General features: G+C 44.4%; 1 protein-coding gene across 1 annotated transcript; it reads right to left on the bottom strand.

Moving 5' to 3' along the window:
* Positions 1-6360: 6360 nt before the first annotated feature.
* Positions 6361-14570, bottom strand: TAL2 (TAL bHLH transcription factor 2). Its single transcript, XM_077132371.1, has 2 exons — positions 14469-14570; positions 6361-10003 (listed from the first exon to the last, which is right to left on the bottom strand). The coding sequence occupies exon 2, from the start codon at positions 9991-9993 to the stop codon at positions 9667-9669; it is 327 nt and encodes a 108-aa protein (XP_076988486.1). The 5' UTR covers positions 9994-10003; positions 14469-14570; the 3' UTR covers positions 6361-9666.
* Positions 14571-22178: the final 7608 nt, after the last annotated feature.

Below are 22178 nucleotides of genomic sequence, written 5' to 3'. Positions count from 1 at the left end.
TGGATGTTGGTGATGTTAGACAATATTGTATTAATTATTGAACATAATTAATACCATATTGAACATAATTAATACCACTGAATTGTCCACTTGAAAGTGGTGAAAATAGGAAAATTGGAGTTGTACATATGTTACTACAATAAAAAGTGAAAAAAAATTTTTTAATGTAAACTTAAAAAAAGGAATGAGAAAGTCACCTATGATGTAGGAAGATCTCTAAACTATAGAGTGAAGTGAAAAAGAGGGGGTGCGAGGGTAGTTCAGGAGTAGAATTCCCGCCTGCCATGTGGGAGACCTGGGTTCGATTCCTGGCCCATGCACTTCCCAAAAACAACAAGCAAGCAAACAAATGAAAACCCAAATAAAAGCAAAAATTCAACAAACGGTGCTGCAATAAAGGATATGCACACAGAAAAAGAATGAAACGTGACCCTGCCATACAGCATATGAAGAAAAAGAAAAAAAAGAAAGAGAAAAAGAGCAAGACAGTGTGAAAGGAGGAAATAAGAATATATCATTGACGTGGCATAAAGAACTACTGAACAATAATAGAGGCTGTATGAAAAGAAGTGGGGGAAGTAGAGCAGATGGATGGAGGATAGGAAACAAGACTTTTTTCTTTGCAGGCGCCGGGAATTGAACCCAGGTCTCCAGCATGGCAGGTGACAATTCTGCCACTGAGCCACCATCGCACCGCCCAGAAACAAGACTTTTCAACATATGTCTTTTAATATAATTTTGATTTTTATACCATGTGAGTAAATTATCTATTCAAAAAATACTTTTAAAGGAAAAAAAAGTACTCTGACTCTGGGACTTGCCTCCAGAGTCAGAAAGAATTCAAACAGTCTGAAATGAATATACTTTCATTGGAGTCAATTACAGACATGGGGAACCTCTGGTTTTCCAAGTCATGCTTAAAAACGGCAAGACCACATCTCATCCAGGGTGGAGGTGAGGTGAGGGACCAGTCTCTCTGCCTCCTGCTCGCTGGCCTTCTGAAGGACCATTTCCCATACCTCGCCAAATTCAACGACATAATAAAGGAATTTCCCAGAAAGGCGAGGATTGTTTAATATCGGCACATCTGTTAGTATTTCAATAAGGAATAATGTGTGTGCAGTATAGACTTTCAATAAAATCCACACTCTTTTCTGATTTTAAAAGGCTCCTAGAAATGTGGGTATAATGCAGCATACCGGTCTTAAAACCAAAAGCCAACATCATATGTAATTGTTAACCTTGAAGGCTTTTCTATTTAAGTTGGAATAGGATAAGAAGATGATTATAATTATTCACGTAACCATCAAGTTGAATATGTGTTGAACACTATGTTAGATGATTATTTGACATCAGTCGGGGGGAGGACATTATACATGAAGCAAAATCTGAAGATATAACTTATGGAAAGGAAGGAACAAAATGAGAATTGTTTGCAGACAATATCATCAATAAAAGCTAGAAAATCAAATGGAAAAATTCCTACAGTAAGTAAGAAAGTTTAGCAAGCCAACACAGTAGTTGTAAATATTAAAAAAATAAATAATTACCCATTAGATTATACGGAAAAATATTCCTCCTGATCTGAAAAATAAAAAGAAAGAAACCACACGACAGTACAAGAAAGCATAGGTGACTATTTAGTTAGTTTCTAAATGAAGAATTTCTATGCATAATATAAATAGAAGACATCCTAAAAAGAATTATTAAATATCTTTACACATTGAAAAACAAAATAAAAAGAACATGCTGCAAAAACATAACAAAGGAATAATAAACTATGGTATCAAACAAGTCACTAAGGAAAATAAAATACTTGCACCTCAGTAGAAATATGGGTCAAGAGCACAAACATATATTTCACACAATAGCTATAAATGCCTTTTTTTGCCATTTATATTGTCAATTTATTTATTGACAATAAATGCCAATATAAATTTATTGTGTCACAGTTCTGGAAGCTAGAAGTCCAAATTCAAGGTGTTGTCAGGGCCAGGCTTTTTCTGAAGCATAGGGAAAGGAAAGCATGGGGAGGAAACTTCCTTGCCTCTTCTAGCTTCTGATGTTTGCCACAATCCGTGGTGCCCTTGGCTTGTAGACACATCTCTGTCTCCGTTTACTTGCCATCACACCCCTCCCACCCCCATGTCTCTCCTCCTCTTCTTACAGGAACACATTCTTATACTGGATTTAGGGCCCATCCTGATGCAGTATCACCCCATCCTACCTCGAATACATCTGCAAAGACCTTATTTCCTAATAAGGTCTCATTTACAGGTACCAGGGGTTAGACTTCAACATATCATTTTTGGGAACACAATTCAACCCATAGCATCCCATATGACATTACAAGTCCAGACATTCTAACCCAGCCTGGGTCCTCCGTCCCTGCTGGGCTTCAACCAGCAGAACTCCGAGGGGTCTCACTTCCTACTCCTCTTGCCCAGTGTTCAGGAAATGGTATCGTAAAACGTCAAGTAGGGTTTCTCCAGTTATCGGGAAGCTAAGGACAATGAGAGATTGCATGAGTCCAAATTCTGTAGGGCATGCTGCGAGCTGGCACCCAGATGAAGATCTCTGATGACTTCCCCAGGAGATGATGGCTGGCTGAAGTAGGGACAAATGTTCACTCTTCTGACTGCTGAAGCTCTCACCTTCCCCTTAAGGCCTTCAGCTGCGACCCCATCATCACCCCACCAGGAGCCTGCCTCCGGCCTCCAGAAGCAAATGACAGTGGGAAATACAGAGTTGAAGGAGAGCCAGTGTCCTGAGCTGGCAGCCTAGCGAAGGCTGAAGTGGCTTTCCCTACAGCCCTGTCAAGCCAAGTGAGGGGAGGGTCCCCAAATAGCCATTTATAAAGAAGAAGGATGGAAGTCTACTCCGACCAGGCTTCTCAATCTGCCTCTGAGCAGGGGAAAATAATAGAAAATAGATTTGGAGAGAAAGGACGGGGTGAAGTCAGGGGGCACCAAGTACCCCTTAGGTGTGGCAGGCACATGGAGGTTCCCCGTGTATCCTACGGGAGGGGACGAGGCTTGAGCCATCTCCTCAGTGCCTCATTCAGGAAGGCTGCAGCCTGGACAGGGCGGCCCCAGCAGATGGACACGGAGCGGGAAGAGATGACGGGACAGCGAAAGAGGTGGCGTCACAGTGCACCACCCACACTCAAATGCCCCTCCAGAGATCAGCCACAGCCCGGGCTGGTCGTTGCTTGCCAGGGAAGCGCTGAAGCGCCAAGAGGTCACAGACCTATGGCTGGTGAAGAAAAAAAACTTCTTCCGGCTCCTTCAAGTCTCCTTCCTCCTCAGGAGGATCTAAAATCAGAAGAGGAAGGAGACAAGAACGAGCGGATCCCCCACCTATGTGTGCACGTGCACACACACACATACACACCCACATGCACACTCTCTACAGATGCCCACTCTCACACTTCCTTATACACTCAAGCACTCTCACATATTCACACAACACACTCAGACACACATACTCCTACACTCACACAATCTCACCCTTACCCACACTCACAGACATGCTCATACACACACACACACACTCAAACACACACTCACACTCTCACAAATGCAAATGCAAATGGATCAAGCCTGAGCCAGGGAGGGAGTGGAGGCGGGAAGCTGCTGGGATGGGCCTTGAATTGGTCTTTTGAATCCTGAGAGACCTGGAAAGGCCTGGGCCCTGCCCAGCATCCCGATACGGGACGGGACGGGACGGGGAAGGGATCAGTAGAGCAGGGCTGAAGACAGCGAGTGGAAATATCAAGCCACCTCGCGCTGGCCCCACACGGAGTCAAGTGCGCAGCCCCCATGCCAGGGCCAGCCCACTCAGACTCCCGCTGGGTTACCTCCAGCCGTGCTTGCCAACAGGAGACTTTTTTTTTTTTTCCTCCCCAGGGCTTTTGTTCTATAATAGTGTTATTGTGTAACATACCTGGCCCGTGAGGTTTCATGTAAGTGGTTAGGGTCAAAAAGAATTACGAACCCCGATGTAAAAAGAGTTCTGTGGAAGGTGGCCCTGCCTCTGTGTAAGACAGTGATTTTGAATAAGAATGACCCAGGTTCAAATTCTGGCTCTGCACTGGGACCTTGGGTAAATTAATCTAGAATTCACTTTCCTTGTCTATGAAATGGGAATAAAAATACTAAGTACCTTCGTGAGCTGGAAAAAAAAATTTTTTTTAAAAGATTAGGTGAGTTGATACACTTGAAGCTCTGGCCCAGTGCCTGCCATATATATAAGCACTCAGTTCTTACACTTATTATTATCATCTTATGTTTATATTAAATAATCCTGAAATAGATACTCATGTCCATAATTCTTTGACCATAATTCTGAATATATCTTTATGACAGGTTCCTAGAGGAATAATTACTTCAGTCAAAGTGCACTTTGAATACCCTCTATTTTTTTTTAAAGTTACCCATAAAAAGCAATTCACCAGCTTGCTTCATTAGATTTCCAAGGGAATTCTTGGACTCTGGAAATGAAATTTTATGGTGAATATTATTTGGTAGATTACAGACCTAATTAAGGCTTATGTAAAAATCTAGGACTCTCAAATCTCTTTGTGATGGGCCATTAGCAATGAGGAGAAAAGAAAATGGTTTCCATGTTTACAGCAACTCCAACACACACTGAAGTGAAAGTCTGGTTCAGGGGACCTTTTCCCCTAGTCTCCTATAATCCTTTAACAACATTCATTCCTTGGCATTCCTTCTCTAACATCTGCCACTCTAAATCCCTCACTTTGCATGGCCATTGGACTTTTAGATTCCTTCCATATCTTTGACCTTTTTATTTAAGGATGTGACATTTAACTAACCTTTGACCTGTGGGTCAGCAGTTAAGCTGTCCATTCTGCCAGACCCCTTTCATCCTTTGCCTTCTTAAGGATAAAGCCAGTTGTGCATAACTTATACTTATTTTGACCATCTCTGCCCATTCTTAGGTGATCAAACCTCATGAGGCAACTTGTGCAATGGGCATCCTTGAATGGAAACTGTGAGACACAAACCTTTACAAAGAGCATCAGACTTTGCATTTCTCTGAAAAAGTCAGCCAGTTCAAATTTCATTTTGACGTCAATTTTTAGGGGGCTAGAGGAGTTTCCTTTACAGAGCCAGTTTTGATAGTTTTCTCTTCTTGAAAGTTGATGTCATTTATAGGGCTATTGTGTGGATTAAAAATTAAAAACTCCCTCTCCTCAAGGAGATTTCACGTTGTTGGGGTGGGGTGGGGGCAGGATGCACAGAGATGACTATAACATGGAGTAGAGCAGGTAAGGGCCATCAGGAACGTCAGAGGAGTCTAAGGAGAAGAGACTAGATGAAGCGGCAGAAATCTAGGAGTGCTTCACGTAACAGAGGGTGTCAAAGATGAGTCAAGCTTTGTGGAAGGAGAGGTGCTTTAAGATGAGCCATGAGAGAATTTAGCAAGTGGAATTTGGCACAGGTGGAGGGGTGATAGAATGAGTGAGAATGGAGATATTTATCCAAGCGATGGAATCAAGAGTGCAGAGATAGAAATGACCGGAGCACGCTGGGGATAATGATGAGGTAGTTGCATTAGACTGTGCAATCCAGATAGGGGCCCGTGGAAGGGAGAGGGCAGGTACACTGAGGCTGGGCTGCAGAGGGTCTGGTTTGCTGGGGAAGGATGGCCTTTGTCCAAATCTGATGGGTGAGCCATTTAAGGTTTTGTGGCAGGGGAGTGATCTCACCACAGCTCTGACTGGGACACTTGGGGAGCAGTGTGAGGGGTGAAGTGAGGTGGGGGAGACAGAGAGAGAGAATAGTCAGGGGACACTGGATTTTCTCTGGACTAAAGCTGATGAGGGCTCAAAAGCGTGACGGAGGCTATGCAGATGAAGAGAATGGGTGGATATACTTAGAGAATCTGTGAACTTTTTAAAAGAAAGTCAGAACACTAGATACAAAAACTCAAAAATGGACAACACAATAATACCTAATTGTAAAGTAATCGTGTTAAAACACTGAATGAAGCTGCATCTGAGCTATAGGTTTTTTTTGTTGTTGTTGTTGTTTTTTTGTTTTTTGTTTGTTTTTGTCTGTCTGGTTGTTTTTTTTTACTATTATTATTACTTTTATTTTTTTCTCTATATTAACATTCTATATCTTTTTCTGTTGTGTTGCTAGTTCTTCTAAACCGATGCAAATGTACTAAGAAACGATGATCATGCATCTATGTGATGATGTTAAAAATTACTGATTGCATATGTAGAATGGTATGATTTCTAAATGTTGGGTTAATTTCTTTTTTTTCTTTTTTTCCATTAATTAATAAAAAAAAAATTAAAAGAAAGTCAGAACAATGTCCTTTCTTAAATAATTTATTTGTAATAAATTAAGAGTTAAATAGCAGATTATAAACCCATGGTTAAAGATTCACAGGCTGCACCAATAAATAAAATCTTTGGTTGATACATCTAATCACATTCTACAAAGCACAATAATTCAATTTCAATAAAAATGGAGGGTGGGGAAGATTACCGATGCTATAGAAAAACAGATGAGCATGATAATAAGGCTTTTGTCCATTTTCTATCCTAAAAAGCTCATTGGCTGAACAGGGCTATAGACAGACTGGACATAGAGTAGGAGACCTGGCCTGCAGGTAGGTTTCCATTGACAGTCCATGTGACCTTGGCAAAGTCACTTCAAAACCCTCTGAACCTGTTTACTCTCAGTAAATTGAGGGAGCGGAATTAGACAATTTCAAAAGTTTCTTTCAGGTGGTATATTATACACCTGTATGCTATACAATCATCCAAAGTTTGTCTGAAACGTTTGTTAAGCCTTGCATTTGTAGGACTAATAAAACAGTTTAACATCAAAAAATAATAAAAATAATAAGTATCTTTCAGTTCTGAGATCCTATGACTCAATGGACCTGTTTATACATGCTTCCAGATATTTCCAGTAGTGTCCCTGGCAGATGAAACACTTCCCTTTTTTCAAACAAAAGAATAGCATAGATTTATATATACACTGCCTCAACTTCTCTGTAGGGTTCAAAAAAGAATCCATAAAGAGATTACCATTTAGTGATCTATGATGGGTTTGCTGCATAAATTCTTACTACTGCAATCTCCAAGTATAGGTAACCAAGGAAGACTCTGGAGTGACTTTTGTATTAGCTTCCAGTCTCATGGACGCTTTTGTCAAGGTGTCATCTGGTTCACAGGTGACCACAATTCCTTCTGACAATTTGTGATACAAAAGTACAAGCTTGCAAAAGAAGTAATTTGAATAGGTGGGTTACATGAAGTAGTATTTTATAGGTTCATCTGTTTATCAAAGGATTCCCTGGAGGATTTCTTTAATTATCCTCCTCACAGAGTTAAACATTAACTCAATCTCCTTAGGCCCTTTCAGGAGCACTCTGTTACATTTCATCGGGAAAGTCTTTGTCGTACACATGCTGACAGAAAAGTGCAGTAAAGTCCTGTATTCAGGCAAAGAGGCTCTCTTTGTCTTCCTCAGCAATGCATTAAAACAGTCCTAATATGAGAAGTGGTGTTTTGATTCAATGTCAGATGAAAGAATAAATAATGTTCCTCGATGAACAACTGTCTAAAGCTTCGAAATGTAAAATCACCTGACAGCTTTGGGACAAATTTGAGTCCACGTAAGCTTTTGAGAAAGAAATGCACACTTGGGGGAAATATTCCCCAGGTCTGTGTGCGTATGTGTCTCCCTGGATTACGCGGAGTCCAAGGGGGAATTTTACTAAAATAAAGGACCTTGAAGGAAGACTTCCTACAATTTAACACATTATGGATGTGTTAAACGCATTATGGATGCTATAGAGAATTTAATAACACAATGACCTTGCTATGTGGGGGGAATAAAATTGAAACGGAGCCTCACCAGGCTTTCTTCTGGCCCACAAACCATGGAGACTCATTTCAACCTTTCATCAATAAATACCTTCTTTCTCAAGGTACTGTGTACACTTGTTGTGCTGGTTTGAATCTGTGGTGGACCCCAGAAAAGCCATGTCCTTTAATCCTCATTCAGTATTGCTGGGTGGCAGCATTTTGATCGTTTCCATGGAGATGTGACCCACCCAATTGTGGGTGGTAACTTTTGATTAGATGATTTCCATGGAGGTGTGTCTCCACCCATTGAAGGTGGAGTTGCTTACTGGAACCCTTTAAAAGAGAAAACATTTTGGAGCGAGTCCTTTTTGTACTCTCTGGAGAAAGCCAGCAGATGCCACCATGTTCACCCTGTGCCCTTCCAGCTGAGAGAGAAATATTGAACATCATCGGCCTTCTTGAACCAAGGTATCTTTCCCTGAATACCTTAAATTGGACATTTCTATAGACTTGCTTTAATTGGGACATTTCCACAAGCTAAAACTGTTAACTTGCAACTTATTAGATTCCCCATTTTGAAAGTCTTCTGTTTCTGGCATATTGCATTCCAGCAGCTAGCAAACTAGAACACTTGTATACTCACTGGAAGTCCCTCATCTCCAATCCATTCATTTTCCTACTTGCGATTCAGAAGGTTTTAAACCCAATGTACTGTCAAGAAGTTTGGGGAAATAAAATATCCCAGAGGAAATCAAAAGAGATTGCTTGTATGCTGGACTCAACTATGGAATGCATCTTTGTATCCAAGTGTCATCAGGGTGGCGTGGGTGGTGAGTTCTGCAGAGCTACGAGTCCTTGGCCTTGGCGGGAGACTTTCCTTAGGGTAGGACTGAGCTTATGCTGCAGGCAGGGAAGACACTAAGTCACTAGAGTCTGGCAGTACATTTCTATTGTCTACTCTCAATGTTTTGTTTCAACTAGGCTTTCTCTTTATTAAATGAGTTGGTCAATGGTAACATTTGGATTTTCATAATAATATTTGAATTTTATGGGTCTTCAATCAGGAGGAATTCAGGTGCAGTTACAAGTTTTAATCCTGGCATGTGAAATGAAGGGGTTAGCTAACCCATTTTAACTAACTGGTTTTCATAACAGCGCAATGAAGTTTAACGTGTGAATTATCCACTGTTCGGCTTTAGAGATAACATAAGTATGAATGCCTCAGTACAATTACCACCTCGTGTTTCCCCTGAGTGTGAAGGATGCAGAGCTCCTGTGCACATATTTGCTGGGTTCCTGCCGCCCTCACACCCCAGGAGCATTCCTCACAGGTCTCGCAGGATGGTTTCCGTGGGGCTATCTTTTCACTTGTCGACCTCAAAAGGTATTTTGTTCATCCTTGGTCAACAGGGCCTCATTTTATACAAAATAAACTTAAAAAAACATATTCTGAGAGAACCATTTTCTAGTCATCCATCGGAAATCTACTATGAGAAAATGTCTTTCTTATAACTGAAGACATAGTAAGTAAATCAGTGATTTTGAAACCTTTTTTACCCCCTTTTCCCCCCCCCAAACATCTGACGTGGAACCTGGAAGCTTAAAGTCAGCAGGGGTAGGGCACTGTGGCGTCCAAAGTGACTTTCCTCTGGGAGCCTCCCCCAGCTCCCCGTGGCGGTCCCTGAGGAACCTCCAATGAAGTGTCAAGTCCTGCTTCTCAAGCCATTCATCAAACTGACTCTTCATCAAAAGGCCGTGGACAGATGGTGACTTCTGGGCAAGGGGTGCCGGGGTGGGGACACAGGGCCCCACTAGGGCACGTGGAGGCCTGAGCCCGGTGACGGGAGCCGGCTGTCATGCTGCAGCCTCCCGTCCTCCAGGCCCCGCACGGGGGGTCCCTGGGGGAAGAGCCCCAGGAGGTTTCCCTGCGCAGTCACTGCCGTCTGCTGCAAGCCCTGCTGCCCCAAGACCTTGACCAAGAAGTTGATGTACCTCATGGCCAGGCGCAGCGTTTCGTTTTTGCTCAGCTTTTTGTCTGGCGGGTGAGTGGGGATGAGCTTCCTCAGCCTGGCGAAGGCACTGTTGACATTCTGCTGCCTCCACCGCTCCCTGGTGTTTGTGAAGATCTTCCTGGCCATGCCTGGGTGCCTGAGACGAGAAAGAGAGAGGACCAGAACTGTGAAGGATGCCTGGGGACCGCGCACCCTGCCAAGAACCTAAGGTGGTAGTGCTTCTCCGCCCAGATTTTAGGAGATGCAACTCCTAATTTTTCAGAATCAGTTCAGTATAGGATTGAGTATATATGCGAAAAGATAGAGAGAGAGAGGGAGATGGAGAGAGAGATAGACAGACAGATAGATAGATAGATAGATAGATGATAGATAGATAGATAGATAGATAGATAGATAGATAGATAGATAGATAGATAGATAGCTAGATATACAGATTTAGCCAGTAGGCAGTTGAATATGAATCAACAGTGCATGATGGATTAGTAAGGGGAAAAAAGTTGTGATCCTAGGTTTCATTCATAAAGTAGTATTTGGAATGGAGAAGACAGGGCAGCTCTCCTCTTGGCTGATGGGCTTCACCTGGAGGCTGGGGCCCGGCTGGGTAAGAGGTAAAATAGTCAGACTGGACCAGTTAGAGGAGGGTGAGCAGGATGACAAGGCATCTTGACACCATGCTGTATGCAGAGCAGATCCGGGGATATTTAGCGTGACAAGAACAAAAGACAAAGGCCAGGTGGGGCTTGACCATTTGGCATGGACACCATATAAGATATTTCAGCCTCTGTGAAGTTGGGGTAGAAAATATTCCCAACCCTAACACAGCTGTTTATCATCATATGTTGCCAAATCTTATTTGGCATTTGGAGGCAGGAGCCCCCTTTGCAAGTGGCTGAGATTAACTTGCATTAGTGTGAACGTTTATGATGCAGCAGCAAGCTTCCCAACCCAAGCTCTCTTTGTCTATTTCTCACATTCTTTAAGGAGTAACTCAAATCCTCCTCCTCCATGAAGCCTTCCAGGACCTCCCAGAGGCCCCCTGAGTCCTCCCCTCACTGCACTCCACTCTGTGGTGGCAGATCAAGATCGGCAGCAGAATTAAATAAGTCAATAGTTGTAAAAATGTTAATGTGCTACTGAATAATTTTACATAATATTTAACATTTAATATGGTTACTTTTTATCATGAATAAAAATTGTGAATTTTTCACAGTGCCTGACACACAGTAATTGCTATAAAAGTCTTTGTTAAGTAAATATACCAAAATAACAAATACACTTACAAATAAAAAATGACTCATAAGGTACTTGAGCATCCTTGGGAAGAGATGCCTTCCTTTTTTTTTTTTCACTCTAACAAAGCCTTCTATACTCCCTTGGCACTTGGTGCCTTTGTGTTTTTTGTTTGTTTTCAGTTCTAACCTTTAATATGCATCTAATCTGTGCCAGGTCCTGTGCTGAGCTGGGCTTGGGGGCGTGTGGGCTCAGGGCCCCTGTCTGGGGTCTATAGGCTGGTGGAGAAGGCAGGCACGTCCATACAGACACATTTAAAATCACAGAACAAGTCCTCACGCTGAGGGCCAAATCCAGTACAACTCTTGCCGACCAGAGGAAAAAAAGTATTGAGTTGAAACTGAGATATCTGGCAGCAGCTTGGAACTTTTCCCTAATTTCTCCCTCCATTTTATTTTTATCTGGGTTGTTAGGAGGATGAGAGCTGGTGGATAAACAAGCTGCATATCCGAGGTGAATTATAGAAAACGTCATGTCAAATGCCAGGAATCATTAGGAGCCTCCTCAAATGCCAGCTTCTTCTGCACCTGTTGCTTACGTTAACAGCCCACGTTGCAGGAGGGCAGGGGAAGGTCAGGAAGTGGCATGTACAGTGGAAAAGGGTGGGTTCATTTTATCTGAAATTAACCTAAAGAAATAACTTCTTGAGGCTGCAGTGAATCGTCAGGAAGCAGGTCATTTTCTAACTTAAAACACTTGGAACTCCCGCTCAACATGTCTCTAGTCCAGCGGTTTTCTAGTTGTCTGCTTGTTGGAATCACCTTGGCTGCTCTCCAGACCAATTAAACAAGATCTCTGGGGCACCAGTACTATATGAAACTTCCCACATGCATCAGACAGGTTCCCCAGAAAGCAGAATCTGAGCGGGAGCTGGGTGTACAGGTGGGTTTTTGGGGGTGGGGTTGGGAGGCAATGTCTGTGAAAGATAAAAGGAGAAGAAAGCCACAGTGGGTGGAGGGAGCCTTCAGGCTGCAAAGCACATTTGACACTTGTGAAAGGAAAGCAGGAAGGAAGCAGACGAGCCTCCAACCGCAATGCAGATTCAAAAAGGTGGCAGGTAGGTGGCAGGTAGGTACCCCAGCACCTGGAGCCAGCACAGGAGCAGGGATCGCCTGCGAGAGGAGACCCTGTTGGGCAGAAACGACCAGATCCTGCTACCCCTGCACGGTCAGTCCTTGGCCGGGGGCTGCCCTGTGCAGTTGAAGGTTGAAGCCCTTGGAGCTGAACGGCTAGCTCTATCTTGAAGGGAGATTCAAGCGGCTCACCTTCGCAGCTGCCTAGAAAAATTCATCCTCAGCAACCTCATTTTCAATAAGGAAGCAGGCTCTTCACCAGCAGGGTACCCACCACCATGGGGGAAGGCCCGGCATGTGTGAAAACAGGACCCCTACCCTCTCTCTATGGAGGTGCAGTTCAGTGGTAGCCCCAAACCCTAACCAGCCTTGGCCTGGTTCACAGGGCCACATCATCATCCCGAGCCTCAGAATCCTCAGCTGCAAAATGGGTATAACAAGGTCCTTCTCTCCTGCAGGGCTACTGAAATACCAGATGTGAAGGCAGTCAGTGAATGCTAAAGTAAGGAAAATAGGCACAAACAGATGGATCCCTTCCTTTGGGCCAGTACTGTTTTTGTGTATTAATTCATGCTAGAGAGGTAGGTAGACAGCGCTGAGAAGTGAGTGTTGTGGATTTCGTCGGGATTAGTCAAGGGCTGCTGATGAGTTCTAGACATCATTTCACTAGACTCTGCTCTTGCCTGCCAGGAGGAACCAAATGATGATCCCAGTAAACTGGAATGAGCCACTTTTCTTGTTACCACCAAGCCTGAATCTGCAGGCATCTTCACGGCGTTCAGCCATCAGAGGAGGCATATCATGGCAGTTACAGGAACAGGCTCTGCAGCATGGACCCTGCTGTTGGCTGTAGGCTCTACTCCTTCTAGCTGTGTGACCTTGAGCAATCCACTTAACCTCTCTTTGCTTCAAATGGCCTCATCATAAAGGAAGACTCAGGATACTTCCTATTGTATTACTGTGAGGACACATGTGGCACACAGTAAATGCTCAATAAATGTTAAGTGGTTATAACTATTACTTCTATGGATCAAACAGAGAAAAGTAAATGTTTGATATAATTTATAATTTTTTTCCTAATTAAGATACTATAGTGTCGTAGTAAAAACCTGGGCTTCATTTATATTTGTGTCCCTCTGTAGTATATGTGTACAAATGCAAAGCAAAATGCCTGGGAGCCAAATTGTCAGAAGAGGTTCGTGGGTGGATGACAGTGGCTTGTTAGAAGATTATAAAGGAGAACTTCCATGTTTTATTCTACATACTTAGGTACTGTTTTAATTAATAAAAGAAAAAAAATAAGAGAGTATTTGGGCTTTAAAGCAAAAAAGAATCTCGCCTCTCAATTTTCTAGTTACATGCTGCTGGGAAAACTAGTTAACTTCTGCAAGCCTGGTTTTCTTTTCTGGGCAATGGAGCCAAGGCCACGAGCAGGGTTCTTGAGAGGATCGAATGCAATGTTATATAAATGTCCAGCACATCAGTGCTCACTAAATGCGAGCTTTCCTTTCTGCATGATGGGAAAGTACCAACACTCATCAATACACCAGGGACATTTTTCAGCCCCGGTTCTGGTTGCCTTTTCTGCTCCTCTCTGGTTTGAAGAGTCCAGTTCCCTGCTGAGAACCCCGCCGCCAGCTGGAGGCACGGGAGTCCAGGTGCGCTGCTGGCTTCAGCTCCCTGCACTGACACTTAGGTCCCTGCACTTCCAGGCTCTCCCGTCTCCTGACATCTGCAGAAACACTTCCAGCTCGACCCATGGTCCTGTTACCAGAATATGCACTCCCAGCTTTGGCCTCAACACTTACCAAGGCCCTCCCTACCCTGCGCCAGATTAATTTTGCTGGCTGCTGGGAACCCCAAGCAACGCAACATAGGCTCAGCCTCCAAAGAGCTCATGGCCTGGGTGGCACATGAGAGGGAAGCACAGGGTTTGGAGAAACAGCACCTAACCCGGGCATTGAGGGGGCAAGGGATTTCGAGCAGACCACAGATCCTTCCAGAAGTGAAGGGGGTGGACCGAGTAATTCCCAAGGTGTCCTTCTGCTCTGAAACTACTCGATTCCCTGCCCATTACCTTTAATACGACCCAAGTCATTTCTCCATAACCTGACCTTTGCTTTTGCAATGAGATTGTGAGTGTTGTGGGTCTCATACCCAGCTGTTCCCCAAATATGCCAATGTGGGCTAAATCAAAGGGACTCTCGGGAAGAAAACTTTCAAGTTTTTTGCTCTCACCAATGCTGGCTGCTCTGCAGCAAGGAGTGTGGGAAGAAAGTTGCTTTCAAGCTTCTCTTGTCAAAAGAGGGTTCTGCTCCTTCACTAAGGCACCTCTAGCCCTTTGGGAGTGTCTTTCTTGAGCTGTGAGGAAAAAAGATTAAGCTAGACAATAAACAAACAAAGCATGGCGCTTTCTTCTAAGGGGGCTCTATGCTTTCGTATAGAAGAGAAATAGAAGAAATGGGGAGAAGAGAAGACAGGCTTCAAAAATGTCGTCTGCTATCATAGGAGGTGCTTAATAATCCCTTGTTGGTTTATCTAAAAGTGTGTTATTCTCCTTTTCCACATGGGAAACAGAAAGCAGGGATTTAACAAGCTGGGAAAGTTCAGACTGGAGGTCACTGGGAAATCACTGAAGTACTTATGAAGTCATGGCAAAATTGCAGGTAGTGTTTTTCCCATTTCAAGTGCTGACTGCTGCTAATCTTGATTTCAGAGCAATTTAAGGCTGAAGAAGTATACCCAGTGCCACAGAATCAGAGAACATTTGATCCATGTCAAAATAGTGGTGAAGCATTTTGTCCCCGATCACACAGGGAGTCTGTGGCAGAGCCTGTGTCCCAAATCTGGGTGTTTATGCATCTGTGTATCAATGACGACTCAGGCGCGGCTGGAGATGGTAAACTTTCTTTGTGCCACAGACCCTTTTGGCAGTCTGGGGGAGCCTGGCTACGGATGGTTTTTCACAAAGAGCGATTTTAAATGCACAAAATTAAAAGTCTTTGGTTTCCTTCTCAGAAAAATGATTTTAAATGCGCAGATTAAAATCCTTGGACATACAATAGCCATTATACTTATTAGTTATTATATAATTTAAACTGTAAGAGAAATACATGTGCTTCGTGTATTTCACATTAAATAACTAGATGTGTTACTGTAATTCCTACATAGCAATGTGTAAATGTGTTTTTCAAAAGATCTGCAATGCCTGTAACATGATCTGAAAATATCTGTTGCTTCTGTCAGTGATAAAGTCACAGGTACTAATACTACTGAAGTTTGTTACCCGCATTTGTAAATAAAGAAAATGTGGGGGTGAAAATAAAGACAATTTTTTTTCGCATTCAAACACACACCCCTGGGCGGGTGGGCAGCATGGACCCCAGGTTAAGATGACCTGGGCTGCAAGAATGTCACAATGAATACAGACGTGCACAGGCATCTCTATTTATATTGCCACCACTAAAGGTGACGTGTTTTCAGAGAAAAGAAAGAAAGAAATACACCCCTGGAGACACAAAGCCCCAGCTACTGGGGAACCTGCAGCACAGGCTCAATGCCAGCCTGCCGGGGCCACCTGCCCCAGGTCCTTCAGACTCATGAGGTTCTTTTGCCACCAGACTTCACATTTCCCTCTCTGGCCCTGGGTTCCATGTATTCATCTCGTCCTTCATTTTGCCTTTGAAAGTAAGTGAGCGGTCCGCCTCCCACAGGGGAGAGATGAACTGAGGGCGGGGGGTGGAGTGGGGGGAGGGATGTTATATAGTTAGGGTGGGCAGAAGGTGTCTGACCTCCAGCTCTAGGCACAGCTCTGCTTTTTGAAATTATTACAAAAGTAACGCATAGTTAAGAAAAATGATACCAAAGAGTACGCAAGTGCATAAAGTGAAAAGTAAAAGGTCCCTGCCTATCTACCTACCCTGTCTCACAGCTCAGCAGGCAACCGGATTGCTGTCTATTCTCATTTTGTCTGTCTATCTATCATCCACCTATTATCTCTCTCATATCTATCTATACAACTATAAATTATCTATACACACACACATATACATACATGCATTCATTCATACACACCTTTCAAAAATCGCTATACATACGCTTATGCAACTTCTTTTTTCACTTCAACGACTCTGCCAGTGCACGTGTTAAAAAAGAACTGAGTATACTTTGCACGCCGCTCCTCGGATCGGCCCCTAAGCGGCCGCTGTTCACAGGACACCCGGGCCTCTGCCACCTGTTGGTTCCAGCCCGCCCAGCCTGAGCTCTTGGCTGCGACACATCCCGGTTTCCCCGTTTTCATTGTATGACCTTTGCTTCTCCCTGCGAAGGCTCCTGCTAACGAATGAGCATTTCCAACGTCTAGCAAAGCATCTCGTGGCTTAAGTGTCGCATCTGCCGGGTGTCTGGGGAATGCTCACGGAGACGCACGGGCTCCCTGGGCGGTGCGCAGACATGCAACGTTCCGCGTCTTCCCACCCGGTCGTCCCCACGCCCCACGGCCCTCCCGGGAGAGTGCGGCTCGAAATCGGAGCCAGGCTACGCGCTAGATCCCCAGACCCACTAGCCGGGACGACGTACCTCGTCGCCGAGAGCCACAGCCCCGCGCCGTCGCCGTCGCCGCTGCCGCCGGCCTTGTGCGCCCTCGCCTGGCCGCCGAGCCGCCGCCTTTATAGGACACCGCCCTTTGTCCCGCGGGGCCCTGGGGACCCCGCCCGCCAGGGACCCCCCCGCCCTCCCTGTTTTCCCCGGACCTGCCTGGGGAGGGAGGGGTCCCTGCCACTCACCCGGGCTGCAGCAAGACGTCCGGGATGTCATTTGCCAACTTCCTTCCCTAAAGTAGACAAGCCGCTGGAGGTCCGTGCCAGGTCCTGAGTTCAACAGATGTTAAATAGTCAAGCACCCAGTGAGTCTCCAAATGTAGAACCACTTGCTTCAGAATCACTGAGAGGAGGAGAGGGGTGTTGGAAGGCAGACCCCAGGACCCACATCCCAGACCCACTTAATCAGGACTTCTGGTACTGGTGTCTGCAAGCTGCATTTTAAGTAGCCCAGGAGCTTAAGATGCCCTCAAAGTTTGATCATCGCTGCACTGGGCAGATTCTGGGATTTGTTCATCTGTCTGCACGGTGCCCCGCTCAGGATACGGTTATCTTTCTCAGAGGTGCCTCCCAAGGGGTCCCCCAGCCCTGCCCTTGGCTCTTTCTCCAAATATCACTAAGAGGGATCCTATAAAAACCTAAGTCAGATTCCAGTCACTCCTCTGCTCAGCACCCTTCAGTGGCTCCTCATCTAACTCAAAGTTAAGCAGACTTATCTATAGTCCCTGAAGACATCCTTTCCCTCTGTGATGGTCTCTCCTTCTCTCTCTGGTGTTCACTCAGCCCCAGCTGCTTTGGCCTTTTGGTTGTTTCAGGAGCACACCAAGCACCTCCTGCCTCAGGGCCTTTGCACTGGCTGTTCCACCTACCAGGAACACTCTTCCCCCAAATTATCCACATAACTCCCTCTCTCACCTCCCTTCATTCCTTCAACACATGATTATTGAGTTGCTACAACTGGCTAGATTCTATTCTAGGCCCTGGGGACACAACTGTGAATGAAACAGACACAAATCCCTGTCCTCCAGAAACTGATATTCTTCCGGTCTTTACTCAGGTATTACCTTCTCAGTGAAGCTTCCCTGACTACCTTATCTAAAATTGCACACACACACACACACACACCCAAAGACTCCCCGTCCTCCTCCTCTGCTTTGCTCATCTCCTTAGCACTCACCCCCATTTAGTAATATTTTACTTATTTTGTCTGTCTCCCCACACTTCCCCAATGAATACGTGTTTATCGAATATTGGCTGATGAATGAATGAATGAATAAGGAATGAATTGCTAGGCATTACTCTCTCTCTCTCTCTCTCTGAGGACCCCAGTGCAGAATTTGACATGATAAATTCACAAATACAGTTTCCTAGAGAAGAGAAAAGGGCTCTAGAATTGCGTTACCCAGGTTGAAATCCCTGGTCTACCCACTTTTATGACCCTAGACAAATTATTTACCTTCTTAGTCCTTCAGTTTCCTCATCTGTAAAGTGGGTACAATAATAAGATTGTGAGATTAAGTGAGGAAAGGCAGTTAAAGCATGTAGTACTGCCCCTAGCATATAGTCAGTACACTGCAAATTCTATTGTGTTTGGTTGTATTAATGTTCCCAGCTACTGATTTCCTTCCCTGTGAAAGGATAAGGAGCCCTACTCTTCACCTTGTGACCCGCAGGGCTTCCCTGTAGGTGCAGGGAGTGCACTTCCCTGCCCCAGTTCCAGGCTTGGCCACGTGTTGGGGATTGAATCAGGTCCCCTATAAAGACATGTTCGATTCCTATCCCCTGGCCCTGCAGGTGTGAACTCATTTGTAAAGAGGACCTTTGAAGAGGCTGTTATCAGTTAAGGTGTAGCATCACTGGGAATTGGATCTTGGGAGATCCTATTTACATGAGGCCAAATTGAATCAGGATGGACCTCAACCCATGCAACTGGAGTCCTTATAAGCAAAGGAAATTAAACACAGAGTAGAGGCCAGAAGTCTGCGGAAAGCGGAGGGGCAGATTTAAGGGGAGAGAGAGAGATTGCCATGTGACAGACGATTGCTGGATGGCTACAGTCTCCAGGAGAAAATGAACCCTGCTAGTACTTCAATGTGGTACTTCTAGCCTCCAAAACTGTGAAGCAATGAATTCCTGTTGTTTCAGGCAACGCACTGTGTGTTATTTTGTCTTAGCAGCCCTGGAAAACCATGGCATCATGTGATTTGTATAGGCCCATGGAATGTGAGCAGACTGGAATATGCCACGACGGAGCAGAGGCTTGGACTGCCAGCTGGACTCAGGCATGACAGCAGCATGTTTGGACCTGAGGTTTCGGCTGGATGCCGTGGAGCAAACCTGTCCCGCACACCAACCTCATGAAACATGAGGGAGAAATCAGCTTTTGCTGTTGGGTGCTGCTGAGACTCTGGGGTTGTTGTTCCCTGCCAAATCTAATGAATACAGTTCTTATTATAAATAAAAAAGGTATTGCAGGAATTACTAGGTTCTTGGTAAGGGTAGGTGAGGGTGAGGAAAGCTCTGATCTGCTTTCCGGGAGTTCAGGGATTAGGAAAAAAGGAGGGAAATGATTCTAGCTGGAAGAGCAGAGCATGCTTGTGGGAGAGGTGGCATTTTACTAGGCCGTGAAGCAGGCCCACCCTGACATCTGGGGCCCAGGTCAACAGGGCAAATGGAAATTCCCAGCCCATCCCCATCCCTGTTCTTTCCCCACTCCCCAGCACGGCCCTGACCTGTCAAGGACTTGGCATGCATGATGTGAACTCCTTGCTCACAGAGACTTGGGGAGAGCCCTGTGCAGGCCCTCAAAGTGGGTTCAGGGCCATCTGAACAAGAAATCCAGGGGCTCCAGGTACCCGAGAGTAATCTAGAATGTGGCACATGGGCGCTGCTGGTTATCCACCCTGGTGACTGATGGAGAGCCAGAACAGAGCCATCTAAAGTACAAAAGCCAAGGCAGGAGCCCCCTTTGCCTGGGTCTAAGGGCAGGGAAGGATGGAGAGGGTCTACAAATGTAGGGATGGAGGAGAGGGCAGTTCAGGTGAGGGCAGAGCCAAGGGCTCCTGTGTGCTTGTGAACATGGGAGTCCTATGTTTACATTTAGGCTAGAAGTCTCATATTGGAGGCAGTTTAGAGGATGGATTATGGGGTGGATTGAAGAGAATTAATTGGTCAGTTTGTGCATAGGCACAAAAGGGACCTTTAGAAACATAACCTAATATTCCCAGCAAATCTCTCCCATTGGCTCCTTTTCCTACTCCTCTGTTCTCTTTGTGTGCTGTGGCAGGGGACTCTCTGCAGAAAGGGGCCCAGGCTTTTCCCACCCTCCCCTATTGTATCAGAACTCTGATAGAGCACATTTTAGATTTTAAACCAAGAACCTCTATTACCCTTCATCTTAGTGGACAACCTGGGAGGTGATGTATCCTCTCAAGGGAATATTCTACAGCTATAAAAAAAAATAGAACTGTGGCACCTGGGCAGCAAGAGTGGAAATATACAATGCTAAAGGAAACAACAATAAACTGTAAAGCAGGGTCTGTGTTGCAACTGGACAAGGACTGAAGGTGGTCACAGAGAAAGAGGCACAGTTGGCTGGCACACGGGGACTGGAGTTGACTTTTTTTTTTCATTTCAAGACTTCCTAAAATACAATTGTTGGTTTTTTTTATTTTAAAAACCAGGGAAAGAGTTGCGGTGTGCCATTTCGCGAGCAGTGATCCTTCGGGGTGATGGGCTGTCTCCCATCCTAGCCTCCCAGCGTGGAGAGTTGAGGGGCCAGTCCAGCAGGGGAAGGGGTTGAAGTAGGAATTTACATAATCCGATTATTGGAGGATTAGGTTTGGGTAGCTAAACGCCTCTGTGTGCTTGAGCTAACCCCCTTACTATTCATGGCTCTCACTGCCCCCTGGAGAGTCTGCACCTGCGGGCTCCTGGGAAGGCGAGAGGGGGCTGGGGAGGAAAGGGCAGGTCGCTAGGAGAGCTTGGGCATTGTCGGGCTCTGTGGCTCTGCTGGTTTAATTGATCTGTCTGGATTAGCCTGTGAATACTGGGCCTCCAGACCCGTGTGCAGGCGTTGCCAGGTTCAGGAAGACCAAACAAACCTGGGGCTCTAGGAAGGGATTTCTGCCAGTTCAGGTGGGAGTAAGCCAAGGTTATTTTGGCTAGAGTTCGAGCTTCAGTCTTAAAAATATTCTCCTTCCTGTCCCCCTCCCCAGTCCCTAATTCTGCATGTCGAGGCCCCTGTTACCCAGTCTTCTCTCCATCAATTTATCCATCACATGATTAGCTGGATTTTGATGGTGAATACAATTGACTGGTATGCTCTTTTAGGGAGGTTTTGTTCTTTAACTTTTCTGTCTCTTAAGTCAATTTTGAAATTATAAATGTTGACATTTTCAGATTCATTAGTCGAGTGTGACATACAGTTATCCTCTGATTTCAAAAACTCAGTATTAGCTCCTTCCTCATTCTTAGTGTTGTGGTTATGACTTTCTTCTTGAGTAGCTTTGCAGAAGTCTGTCCATTTCATTGTTCTTTTAAAAGAACTAGCTCTGAATTCATTGGTTTTTAGGATTTCCTAATGCATTAATCTCTACTGTATCTTGATTAAGTCGGCTCTTTTTCATTTGCGTATGTTTACTTTGTTCTCCTTTCTTGCATTAAATGCTTATTTTATATATTTTCATATTTTTGTTGTTCAGGAAGAAAATCATTCCAGAACTTACCTTTGGTCACAGCCTGTAAGTTTCTATTTGCAGTAACCTTGTCACTAACTACTTTCTAACATGCGTAATTTATTTTAAAAATTTTTTAGAAAGTATTTTTTCTTTTTTTGGTAACAATTTACTATCATTTTCTAGTTTTATTGTAACGTAGTAAAAAATATGCCCTGTACATATTCTGTTTTGGGATATTTATTGACATTTTCTCTGGTAAAACATGATCAACTTTTATGAATGTTCCATGGGGATTAGAAAAGGAGGTAAACTCTGTTTGAAAGGTAGGATGTTTTCATACACATCCATCAAATCAATATTCTCTGTTCTTGGTATTTTAGTCTACTTGATCTATGGAAGAGAGAGTTGTGTGAAAATCTCTCTCTACTATTTTGTGTCTGTCCCTTCTTTTTTGTTTTCCCAGGAGTGTTTGCTTTAGACTTTTATACCTTTCCATGCATTACATTTGCTGCATAAAGACTCATGGCAGTTTTATTGACTTAGGGAAATTATACCCTACCTCATCATAAAATGGCCCTCGTCCTGCTTTTTGTCATGAATTCCATTTTGTTTTATAATAATACTACCTCTACTTTTTAAAATTTGTACTTTCCTAATAAAATTGCCCATTC

This window comes from Tamandua tetradactyla, chromosome 2 (genome assembly GCF_023851605.1).
Source record: "Tamandua tetradactyla isolate mTamTet1 chromosome 2, mTamTet1.pri, whole genome shotgun sequence".
Classification (NCBI taxonomy): domain Eukaryota; kingdom Metazoa; phylum Chordata; class Mammalia; order Pilosa; family Myrmecophagidae; genus Tamandua; species Tamandua tetradactyla.
The sequence above is the reverse complement of the archived record's forward strand: the minus strand, read 5'-3'. Positions and strand labels throughout refer to the sequence as shown.

Bases quoted from the DNA above. Each gene is read 5' to 3' on its own strand.
- TAL2 (XM_077132371.1), bottom strand. From the start codon at position 9,993: ATGGCCAGGAAGATCTTCACAAACACCAGGGAGCGGTGGAGGCAGCAG.